Genomic DNA, 12,008 nt, shown 5'->3' with positions numbered 1-12,008 from the left:
AATAATATATGTTATCTTCTTTATTGACATTCATTAATAAATCAGAGTGTTTCAGGGAAGGTCATGCAGGTCCTGAAGTGAAAAGTAACCCAGGACCATTACACCACCACAACCGACAGAGAGAAGTTTTAAGTAAATGTGTTATGGACCTGTACTTGTATTAATATTTCTCATTTAAGCCTATAGAATATTATTTGAAACAGCATTTTTTTTTCTGCTCAACATGTGTTATTTTGTAGTAATGTCATTTATTTATATTCATTTGTTCATTTTAGTCTTTAAAATACCTGAATTTGTCTGATGACATCATTTTAAGTCAGTAAATCAAATGTTATGATCATTTATTCTGACTTGAGTAGCCTTTTTATGAAATACTTTGACGGCAACTTCTTACTTTCACTTAATTAAAAATTTGGTAAATAAGTGCTACTCTGACTTGAGAAATTTTTTGGTGCTTTTCCCACCTTTTTAACAAATTAATAAATTATTCTAGTGATTTTTAAGACATGTAAATAGCATCACTGGCCCACAGATTCATCAACGTTGTGGTGTTAATAAAATCAACCCTTGTATACAAATCAACATAATCTGATAATATGTGAATACTTGCCCCTTTTGCTCTTCCGTGGATGATGGGCGTGGACCCCCCGGTGGGCGGGGGTGACCCGGCGGAGGGGCGGGACGGTGACGGGGTCAAAGTTGTTTTGTCTTTGGTGCAAAGCAGAAGAGAAGAGTGGAGTCCGATCAAACAGCGGCGTCTTTTCCCTCTTCCCCGGGTCCTCTTAAAACTCCCTCCCGAACCTCTCCCCTTCCACCCTTGCCACCCTATCCACCCCCTGGACACACTTCAAGGGACGGTTCGGGTAAGTCTTCCAGAAATCCGTCTTTGTGAGTGTGTTTTCTTTTCTTTCCTCTCAGAGTGAAGGACGGGAATAACTCGGCGCGATCCGTAGGCCGCGGGATGCGGCTATTTCCTGGATCGGAGGATGCTAATGCTAGCGTGCTGTGAATGGAAAATTACCGAACTGTGTTTAACTTGGTGGCTGCCTGTGAGTTAGTGGCGACCCACTGCCCTTTCAGAGTGTATTAAACACGTAGGGATTGAATGAATTTATCCGTTCAGCTTAATTTTGTTGCAAGTGGGGAAAATATTTGGGAAGTTGGGGCAGATCCTCTTCGGCGCTAATTCAGCTTTCCCAAATTGTGCGTGATGCCTTTTCGCAAATATTTATTTGCTATGTTTACCTTATTTATTCAGCTGTCTGTTTTTCATCTCCACAGTTAGATGCTACGAAGTGTCGAACGATTTAGACCCCACATAGATAGATGAGAGAAAATTAAAAAGTTAGTTCGCCACAGCTGCTCAGTGTCAGGAAATAGACACAGCACCAGGGACACAGTGGGTCATTGTGTCAGTGAGAATGAGTGGACTCGGGCCAGTCCAACATGAATTACTGCACTGAAACGTCTCATTCTTCCAAAGTGACACACTCGCCTGCAAAAAGAGAAAAAAGTGAACTGCCTGCATCACTCCATTGATCTGCTGTAACAGCGTTTTTACTAGCCACCAAGGCTTCACTCTGAGATGTTATCCCCGTGTTCCTGTAGCCACATTTTTCTCTAACCTGCTCATTTTTTATCTCTTCTGCAGACATTCATTCAGTCACCAAAAACCTACTTTGTTGGCCAGTGTGGACTGAACTGCAGCGATGGACTCCAGTCTAGTTGAAGGAGGACTTAATGTCACCTTAACCATCAGGTTGCTCATGCATGGGAAGGTGAGTGAAGACAGGATTCCTGCAGAGTCATACATAAACAGAAAAACAATTAATTTAATATATGAATAGAATATATCCTGTTTTCCAAATTCACTTAAGTATATGAATTGACTTGAACAAGTTGGTTCTGCCAATGTGTCTTTTCTGTTTTATTAATAAAACTTACATGTGGAAGCGTTGTGTTCATTCATCCATCAATCTACCTATCCTGCAATTCCTCCTTCTTTGTGCGAGTTTGTTCAGCTCCTCTAAATCCATGCATCCAACAAGTCCTCCATCTTTCCATCTGTCTACGCTATGGCTTCTTGCATCTGTCCAACAATTACTTCTTCCATTTGTCCATTCATTCATCGCCCAACAATCAATCCGTGTTTCAGTCTTAAACTGGAAATTGGAAATAGACATTGTGCTGCACCTTTTTCTTCTTCCATGTAACACCCAGGTTCCAGGACCCGACCATTAAACCTCTTGGAGTTATTAACTTGAGAAATAATTAGACTTGGTTAAGTACAAAGCAGGCTTTAATGCTGAAAATGATCAAGTGTTACAAATCAAACAAATGGAACAGATACGGAGTAAAGGATGCTGGCCTGTTTTAATCAGTTTTTGTTTATATCACCAGTCTTGTATGTTATGGTTCTGTAGTTTGCAGTAGTGTGCGTACAAGCAGAAAAAAGAGAGAGAGAGGAAGGACACGGACTGGTATAACATTGATGTCAGAAACAGAATGGACTTTGAGACTCCTAGTGACTGCTTACACTGTCTTTAACAGGGCTGCTAACCATTGCTCTGTGTTTTCTATTTGACCCCCATGGCTTTCTGCATGTTTGTAGGTTTGAATTCTTTGCATTAAACTTTGAGTTTAAAGCTGAAGCATCTTCTGCAGAACCAGGGTGTCTGCACATCCTTAAAGTCTTGTGTTTGTGTGTAAAATTAAGGCATTAAAGTGTCTCAAATTCATTACAAAAATGCAAGTAGGTCTTAAATCTTCTCGTGGCAGGATTATTTAATGTATTTTCATTTTCTTGTGGGAGTATTAGGCATCTTTATGGCGTTCTGTGACTTGACGCGGTTGAGGCTACTGGCCTCCATCATATACATGAAATTTTCACAGTATATGCTATTCCTGATTATAATGCAGGAGGTTCCCTCTAACTATCCTCTATGTTTACAGTTTTTTTCTGTCTTAAATTTAATTGAAAGTAGCATTAAAAAGTCATAGATTTGACTTGCTGAAATTTGCAGATAACCTGAGAACCTTTAGTTTGTCAGTACATTAATTAACACCTGCCTGGAGAAAAGTACTGTACTCACTTTGTCAACCACTAAAATAATTAGAATTAAAATAAGTTACTGCATTTTACTAGGCTGATGTAACAGTTGTGGTGTTATGATTGTAATTTATAATTCCCACCACTACGTGTTGTTTTGGTTTTCAATCAGGGGTCATCATATGTCACATTTCAAACTCAGCTGGCTCTTATGTGTGAGTATTTGCCACAATAATTTATATAAATAATGTCCAGATTTGCAGTTTTTAAAATACGTAAGGGGATAAAATAAAATTGAAGTTGAAATTCTTCCTCTAGTTTCCTTCCTTATAGATCCTGTTCAGTTACAGCAGGTGCAAATTTTTAAATAAGAGCTGCAAGCTTTGCTTCTTCAATGCTGACTTCAAGGGAAGATGATTGTGCAACAACAAAAATAAAACTGGCAATTTCTGAGTTTTTTATGTTCGTGTGGAACTACTGTCCTTTTGTCATTCGCAATTGAACAGGAAATAAAGGGCAGAGAGACAAAATGAAAAGATGCAGCCATTCCTGTTGTAGAAACGTACTCATTAAAACCAGTGTTCAGTCTGAATAAGTTCTATTTATTAGTTTTATTACATATGCCTCATTAGCCTTTGCAGATTTTGTATTTAGTGGCCAACCTATGCAGAAATATAAGTGTTAATTTTTGTACTAATACTTTAAGAAAACTGTGAACTCAAGAGTTTTTAAATCTGTAAGAATGTTCATTTTTTTATGTGAAAAATGTTTTACAATCCTAGAACAAAATGCTCTCAATATCTAAAATAATCGGAACATTTAGAAAATGTTTGTTTTGTCAAACTGTTTGCAGTTAAAGTTGCCAACGTAACAGTAGTCCTTCTACTTGTGCCATAAAGCGTGCAAGAAAAGGCTGCGGCAGGGCTCCCGCCCTACATATTGATCCCTTGCGCTCAGAGGAAGTGCAGGCCTAAATGCCCTTTCCCTCGTGCTGTGGGAGGGAAGGAACAGGTGGGCCTGACAGAAGGGCTGCGAGGACTCCTACACAAGTAGTCAGGCGCTACTCTCAATTCGAGAGTCTGAGCGAACGTGAAGCTTCGCTTTATTTGAAGGAATAAATTGACTTAATCTCCAGTCTGTTTTGTTCTGCAAAAAAAAATAAAAAATCTTATATTCTTGCAGCTTATGTCCACGTCCTTCATGTCGCTTTAGAGCAGCTAATGTTTTAAATGTTTTTTAAATTTTAGTATGGTTAAGATTATTAGCGTTATTATCTTAGTTATCTGTTTTTAATAGTTTTAGAAAGTCAGAATTTACAAAGTTTTCTTTGGTTTGAAGCTTTAAAATGTACACTGCTCAAAAAAGTAAAGGGAACACTTAAACAACACAATATAACTCCAAGTAAATCAAACTTCTGTGAAATCAAACTGTCCACTTAGGAAGCAACACTGATTGACAATCAATTTCACCTGCTGTTGTGCAAATGGAAATTTGTATAGAACAAAGTATTCAATGAGAATATTTCTTTCATTCAGATCTAGGATGTGTTATTTGAGTGTTCCCTTTATTGTTTTGAGCAGTGTACATGCTACTCTTTGCATGGCATGTGAAGCAAATTGTTTTGGGTTTTAAGAAACTTTGCTTCACTAAAACGCATGAAAAACACAGAGCTGCTAACGTTTTCTTTTTGTTTTGTTCATTTCTGCAGGAGGTTGGAAGCATAATTGGCAAGGTAGGATGTTTTTTACTGTTGGACTGATGCAATCTGCTGCTGGTCTCTCTGTGTTTTGAAAATATTGCATATCTGCTGTTTCTCCACAGAAAGGAGAGTCAGTGAAGAAGATGAGAGAGGAGGTAAAAACTTTACTGCTCCCAAACAAGAACAAACTTGATCATAGCTGCACCTTGCTGTTCTTTTCGGCGGCGTCTGATGAAGCCAGCTGATTTCTGTGTTGTTTACATTTCTGTGTCTGCAGAGCGGCGCTCGCATCAACATCTCAGAGGGGAACTGTCCAGAGAGGATCATAACCCTCGCAGGACCCACCACCTCTATTTTTAAAGCCTTCTCTATGATCATCGAGAAACTGGAGGAGGTTTGGCTTTCTCACCGCATCTTTACTGAAATTAGAAACATTTGCATTTAACTAATAATTTCTGCGTCAAATTTGCAACCTGGAAGGCTGAGCTATAAAGCAAAGGATTATGTGAAACAGAAATCCTAGGAAAAATATTGAAAAAATCAGTTTGACAAAACGATTTTTCTCATTTTGGTGTTTAAATGAAAGTTATTAAAGATGTGAAGGTGAGAGGACCGTGTTTGTGAATTGCAGAGTGAGTGATGTCGTCAGGTTTTGTTAGTAAAAACCCAAATTTGACCTAAATCTTAAATAAGCCTAAAATGTTATTTTGTAAGACTGGTAAAATATATGATGACAAACAATTGACCCAAAAAAAAAAACGCATATTGTAACCGGTTAGAAACTTGAAATTGTGTTTTCTAGCTGAAAATTGTCAAAAGTTGGTCTTCAAAGACCCTGAGGTGTTTCTGTGGGTTCCCTTGTGTGCTCCACCTGTGTCCCATTGATATGAGAAATGCTCTTCTACATATTGTGCATCAACATACACAAAAGTATTCCATTTGGATTATTAACGTTTCTTTTTATTTAATGTCATGAACTTGCATAAAGTTTGCAGAAGTAGAGGCCAAAAAAAGTAAAAATATAGCCTTGGTAATTAAATTATTTTAACGTAGAATTTGTCTGATGTTCTCCAAATCTCCTGCAGGACATCAGCACCTCCATGACGAACAGCACGGCCACCAGCAAACCGCCAGTCACCATGCGCCTCGTTGTGCCTGCCAGCCAGTGCGGCTCGCTCATCGGCAAGGGCGGCTGTAAGATCAAAGAAATCCGAGAGGTTTGTTTTCCTCCTTCTGTCCTTAAGCGTTAAACGTTTGACATCCTTCTCATACGGGACGTCCCCCGACTTCTCATTTTTCCCTGCAGTCGGCAGGAGCTCAGGTACAAGTAGCAGGGGACATGCTGCCCAACTCAACAGAACGTGCCATCACCATTGCAGGGACCCCCCAGTCCATCATCGAGTGCGTCAAGCAGATCTGTGTTGTCATGCTGGAGGTATAAATTGTGATTATCGGATTAGTTACGTTTCCATTGACCATCTAAATTTTATGGAAACATGGCAATAAAAAAAAAAAATCTTGTTTTTCAAGAAAAAGTTCTTGTGCCAGGGTGAGGTTTTTTTTTTTTTTTTTTTTTCATAGACAAGAAGTAGTTTTTGTTTTTTTTATGATGTGTGATTTTAATTCTTTCTCGTTTTAGAAAACCTGGAAATTGTGTGTGTGTTTTTTTGGGGGCGGGGAGGAGGGAGGGTTCCGACATCAGCAGAATTTTGACAAAGTTTTTTGCACATTTGTAATGGAAACGCAGCTACTGATGCTCTTAAACGTCAAACCATCTTCCTAAGTCAGAATGTTCTTTCTTTCTTAGTCTCCACCAAAAGGAGTGACCATCCCGTACAGGCCCAAACCCTCAGGCTCTCCTGTCATCTTTGCAGGTGGTCAGGTAGGCGACATTGTTTTTTTTACTGATGGTTCCTTCGTATTTAGTGGTTAGAAACGTTACACATCGTCTCCCCATTTAGTAACGACTCTGCTGGGCGTGGCAGACACAGCTTTGTTCTCGTACCACGCCAAGGGCAGAGTGCTGATGGATCTGTACGCTGTGCCACAATGCCACTCCCTCCTAACTGCTGTGCTCTCCTTGCAGGCTTACGCTGTCCAAGGGCAGCACGCCATTCCACAGCCTGATGTAAGTGAAGGGCCCTCTGTAAGTGATCCAATGTATTTAAAAACTTTGGTCCTGGGAAGCCATGCCACCCTCTTATTCCATTTCTTTATTGCCACCCATTCTGGATCTACACCTCCATATCCCCTGCAAAAGTGTGCATGCCCTCGAACTTTTCCACATGACGTAATGTGAAAACCACAAAATTCAATCCTTTTTTTATGTCATTCAAAATGCAAAATGACTGGATGAAAATGCCTGAACATCACTGTGCAAACCTTGCCGCAGGTTCCTGGTTCCAGACCTGTTTGGTTTTAGGTCTGGACTTTGACTAGATTTTTTTTTTTTGCACACTCCACAAGGTTTTCTTCTAGTATTGGGCTTGATTTAGCTCCTTACACTTCAAATGAACTTTGACCAGATGCCGTTTCAGCTCAAGATGAAACCACAACATATTGCTGCCACCACCATGCTTCAAAGTGTGGATGGTGTGTTCAGGATGATATACAGTGCTTAGCTTGAAGACCAAAAAGTACAACTTTGGTCTTTTCTGACTATCATTTTATATTTTGGGTTTTTTTTTCCGCTTTTTGAATGAAAAACTGCGAGTTGTCGTATTGATGGATTCTCCCATTTGAGCTGCAGGGATCCTCAACTATTCCCTATAAATCAAAGGGCCAGTGGCCCTTATGGCTCTTTGACTGACGCCCTGATTAATGCTTTCCTCTCTTTGCCTGTCGGTTTAGTTGAACAACTACATTTTGGTAGATTTGTGGTTGCGCTATTGAGTAGTGCTGTGGGTGATAATCCAACTATTAGGTAGATTTGGTTTGATTGAGACCAGAATCGCAACATTTGTTACATTTTCATCTGGTGTGCTTCGCTTTCAAAGAAATAACTGAAGAGATGGGTGCAACTTCCTTCCTTTTGTCTTTTAGCGTTTATAGGATTTCTTTTTTTTTGTCTTTAATAAACGACAGTGAGTCATTTCTCCCGCTGGCGCTAAACCTGCCTGTTTGTTTTGGTTGTATTTACCCAGAATAACCTCTGTAAAGCAGGGCACTGTAGAGAATGCCCTGTTCTATAGTTCACTTCGTGCTTTTGGAGCGGTCTTCAATCCGCTTGGCATTCACACATGCCTTTGATCTGTGCCAGAGTTCACATCAGCCGAACAGAGACCTAGGTTTTTATGCGGACCAGAGTTAGCTTTTTTGCTTCGCATCAGAGTTTCTTTACATATTCACACCGCCCCAAACAAACCAGACTTACTAAGAGGATTAACTATTTTGATTAAAACAGACTTAACAGGGCTGATGTGAATACAATTTAAATGACAACTTAAACAAATGCACTCTTGTTTACTGATAAGGTGACTTCTGAAATTTAAACAGGACTTGATAAGAAATCCACTGCACACACTTCCAGTTTGGAAAACCATCCCTGACTTTGTTTGGCTCTCTCAGAGAATCCCATTGAAAGATATTGAAATTTGTGATTGAAACGTGACAAAAAGGGAAAGTTTAAGGGTTATGATTACTTTTGCAAGATGCTGCAAGTTCTGAGATGATATTAAATGCTTCAGTTTTTCTATAATAGAGCAAGACCAAATCATGGATTCATTTCACAATTTCTGCTCATTATCATTTTTAAGTACATACAAAAGGGGAATTGCAACATTTTAGACTAGGATCATAGGTTTTTTCCCTAACTGTATTTTCTTTTTCTCTGTTTTGCTTTTTTCCCCCCTCAATTGTTGGTAACAGCTCACTAAACTTCACCAGCTGGCCATGCAGCAGAGCCCCTTCCCCATTGCACACGGCAACCAAGGCTTCCAGGGTAAGTGGATCTACTGCTGCAGAGCGTTTTCTACTTGCATGTGTTGCATATCTTCTCATTGGGCTTCGTTTTTCTTCTTAAAGCTGGGATGGATGCCTCTGCACAAACTGGCTCTCATGAGCTAACCATTCCAAATGATGTAAGTATTTTCTGCAGGGCAAACATTGCTTTTTAAAGTGATCGTTTTTTGTCTTACCTCTTCTCCTCCCCTAGCTCATCGGCTGCATCATAGGCCGTCAGGGTGCAAAGATCAACGAGATACGTCAGATGTCAGGGGCCCAGATAAAAATTGCCAACCCGGTGGAGGGCTCGACTGACAGGCAGGTCACCATCACCGGCTCCCACGCCAGCATCAGCCTGGCCGAGTATCTGATCAACGCTCGGTAAGACTGCAGCACGAATGTTACTGCAGCAGGAAGGGATTTTATTGTTTTATTTTTACGGCTTATTGCCTTTTTAATCTGACTTTACTAGGCTTCAGTTTTCTTGTGTGTGTTTAACCAGTGGGTTGTTGTCAAACATCTGACACAAGCTAAGAAAAACAGAAGGTTTTATGGAAGGTAGCTCTGGCCTTAGCCCAGCTGCGTTGCGGATATTGCTGAACTGTTTCTTTCCATCGGAGTGTGTGAACACACCCCTCTAACCTTCCTGTTGTAATGCAGCTACTGCCTGCACACTCTCTTCCCTTTAACGAGTTCATTGCTGCAGACTTTTGTGTTCTCCTGTGATGCAAGTGAAGGCTGGAGAGTCTTTATTTAAATTTATACAGCTTAACTAGAGAGGCAACTCCGGTGATGTATTAATGCTGGCGGGGAACAGATAATGTCAAGTCTTCAGATAAATGATGTAAAACTGAAACAATTCACTGGAACTTCACGAATCGATCAGCAAAGTTAGGGCTGCAGCTGACGATTATTTTAGCAATTGATTATTCTATCATTCTTGTGACTGTTAATGAGATAAAAAAAAATTGGGATATTCTGCAAATTGTTACACATTGCTAGAGATTAATTAAAAGATGTAAATAAACAAATCAATTCCAATATAGCACTGCTTTAGTGTATGCCTTATCATTTGTATCAAAAGAGCTAAAAAAATACTTCTAACATCAACATGTGAAAAACTAGGACCTTTCTGCTCAACTTAACATTCAATACAGTGTAGGACTGATTTGTTAATTATTATTGGATTAAGCGGTTAATAATTGAATAGCAAAAGGTGCTGAACATAAGCTTTTGCTTCCATAATTTGAACCAGGTGAATCTAAAAATGCCACAGTCTTACAGACAGAAGGTTTTTCATCTGAAGAGTAAAGGTGCGTTCACATCAAACACGTTTTGAGCGTCGGGCGCGTCTGGTCAACATTCAAAGTTTAGGGCCCGGTGTCCAGCAAAATGTCAAGCATTGAACTTGAAGCGTCGGACGCATTTTTGACGCGCATAACGTGTTTGGTGTGAACGCCCCATGAAATGTATGCATTTTCTGTACAGTTTTGGCTTAATTATTTCTGCTCTGAGTTTGTTCTCTCAGCAAACAGCATGTTTTTGAATCTAATTTTCTCCAATTCACAATTAACTGGTTACAAATTAGTTGACGCTTATATCAGTCGATTAATCTGATTAATCGTTTCAGATCTAATCAAAGTGATTATTGCGTATCAGACACAGGAACAACAAAAGCTCAAAACGCTCCAAAGGGTTTAAAATTCCGCGTTAGACGCGTGAAACGCCTCACAATGGCCCTCGACGTGCCTCCACATCGACTTTGAATGCAAATCAGACGCGCCCGATGCTCAAAACGCGTTTGTGAACGCACCGTTACTCTTCAGATGAAAAGCCTTCTTCGTCTGTAAATATGTGGCATTTTTAGCTTCCTGCCTAATAATTTCTAACAATCTACTTGACTTGAAATGTCTTTTCTTGTCTCAGGCTTTCTTCTGAAGCTACTGGCCTCGCAGCCAACTGACATGGAGGATCTTCATCAGCATCTACTTTAACCCCTGCCCCGATTTTTTACCAAGAGGTCCCTTGTTGAACTTAATGCAAAAACCAAGTACTATAAATTCACAGCTTTCTCCTGCATTGGTTTAGACATCTACTTCAGTTGTAATTACACCATCAAGCAATTGATATTTTATTTATTTATTATGTTTTTAAATTCTGTTGGCAAATAGTTTTCAAAGATCTTCTTCTGTTGTATTTTTCCTCTTATTTTACTGTATATCTGTAAGATCTTCTTGATAAACTGTAAGTATAATGTTTTAGAAAAATCTGAAAAGGCATAAATAATGTTTTTCTTACGTCAGATTTTTCTTAGAAAAATTGAAAAAAAAAAGGAAGAAAAAAAACTCAATAACATAATAGATGGACTGTTCTTTCCCTCCTTTTTAAATATCTATTTATTTTTATTTAATATACAGTTCCTTGTACAAGTAGAATTCATTAATATTTGGCATTTGCTGTTTGAAGCTGTACTTCCTGAATGAGGCATTGTGGGTCTAACGGGTTTTAGTGTGCGATAAGGAGCTGAATATGTATGCAGGAAAAAAAAAAAAACACTTTAGAAGTCTGAAGGTGATTTCTCTTGTTTAGTGCAGGTTGAAGGAACCTTTTAAGCTATATCATGTCTCACCTCTAACTTGCTCAGTAATCGTTTTGTGTCATTCCTGTGTTTCCATCCGTTTATTTTGTTAATCTGGACTTTTGGAGCTTTGTGTTGATCTGATAAAGGTTGGTGGACCTTGGATCGCCAGGAGTGAGCCTGGACGTGAGGAAAATGTTTTTCTTTTCTCAGAAATAACTAAGACCATAGTGGTGGTGTTGGTGATAACATTGAAATATTTGTTTTAAATAGAGAAAATATTTTTTTTAACTGCAGGGCTGGGGAATGCTGCAAGGGGCAAAACTAAAAGACATAATGGTCTTTATAAGTATATTAAGCTGAAGTATTAAATTATGATTAACTAGGAGAACTATAGAATTAACACTAGTTTCCTGCTATCCTTTTTTGCCTGGGTCAGATTTTATTTTTTTTATTCTTTGCAGGATGAAGAAACTCACGTTTTTTGTGCACGTTTTCAAACTATTGTAGATCTGGGTGCAATTAAATTGTCGAAGAATTGAGATGCAAAAATAAAAGATGTGAAATGCTTAAACAGTCCTTTGTCATTCTTATACAGGTGCATTAACAAATTGGAACATTTTAATTTCATTTTCAATTCAAATGTTTATAGATTTTATTAGTAAACATGCAAACAAACAGTCTGTATATGTTTAAGAAAGGAGAACTAATTAGGTTTTACACTAGTTATGTACTATTAT

At 38.9% G+C, this 12,008-nt stretch overlaps 1 protein-coding gene across 3 annotated transcripts; it reads left to right on the top strand.

The window, feature by feature from the left end:
* Positions 1-684: 684 nt before the first annotated feature.
* On the top strand, positions 685-11,842 carry LOC114142713 (poly(rC)-binding protein 2-like). 3 transcript variants are annotated; one of them, XM_028014128.1, is made up of 14 exons: positions 701-863; positions 1,282-1,326; positions 1,652-1,778; positions 4,758-4,781; positions 4,871-4,903; positions 5,026-5,142; positions 5,834-5,965; positions 6,055-6,183; positions 6,556-6,630; positions 6,835-6,894; positions 8,616-8,688; positions 8,772-8,827; positions 8,902-9,071; positions 10,617-11,842. In XM_028014128.1, the coding sequence occupies exons 3-14, from the start codon at positions 1,710-1,712 to the stop codon at positions 10,651-10,653; spliced, it is 975 nt and encodes a 324-aa protein (XP_027869929.1). In that variant the 5' UTR covers positions 701-863; positions 1,282-1,326; positions 1,652-1,709; the 3' UTR covers positions 10,654-11,842. The 3 variants fall into 3 exon arrangements, with proteins under 3 accessions (XP_027869937.1, XP_027869919.1, XP_027869929.1); XM_028014136.1 differs by lacking the exon at positions 1,282-1,326 and having other exon boundaries at positions 685-863; positions 6,835-6,876; XM_028014118.1 differs by lacking the exon at positions 1,282-1,326 and having other exon boundaries at positions 685-863.
* The last annotated feature ends 166 nt before the right edge of the window (positions 11,843-12,008 follow it).

This window comes from Xiphophorus couchianus, chromosome 1 (assembly GCF_001444195.1).
Source record: "Xiphophorus couchianus chromosome 1, X_couchianus-1.0, whole genome shotgun sequence".
Classification (NCBI taxonomy): Eukaryota; Metazoa; Chordata; class Actinopteri; order Cyprinodontiformes; family Poeciliidae; genus Xiphophorus; species Xiphophorus couchianus.
Note: the sequence above shows the minus strand (reverse complement) of the source record. Positions and strands in the feature narration are given on the sequence as shown.

What these genes read in the sequence shown, in the direction of transcription:
- LOC114142713 (XM_028014118.1), top strand. Translation starts at nt 1,710, where the DNA reads ATGGACTCCAGTCTAGTTGAAGGAGGACTTAATGTCACCTTAACCATC. An exon ending in TCATCGAGAAACTGGAGGAG is followed by an intron (nt 5,143 to 5,833) that starts GTTTGGCTTTCT and finishes AATCTCCTGCAG; the next exon opens with GACATCAGCACCTCCATGAC. An exon ending in TCTGTGTTGTCATGCTGGAG is followed by an intron (nt 6,184 to 6,555) that starts GTATAAATTGTG and finishes TTTCTTTCTTAG; the next exon opens with TCTCCACCAAAAGGAGTGAC.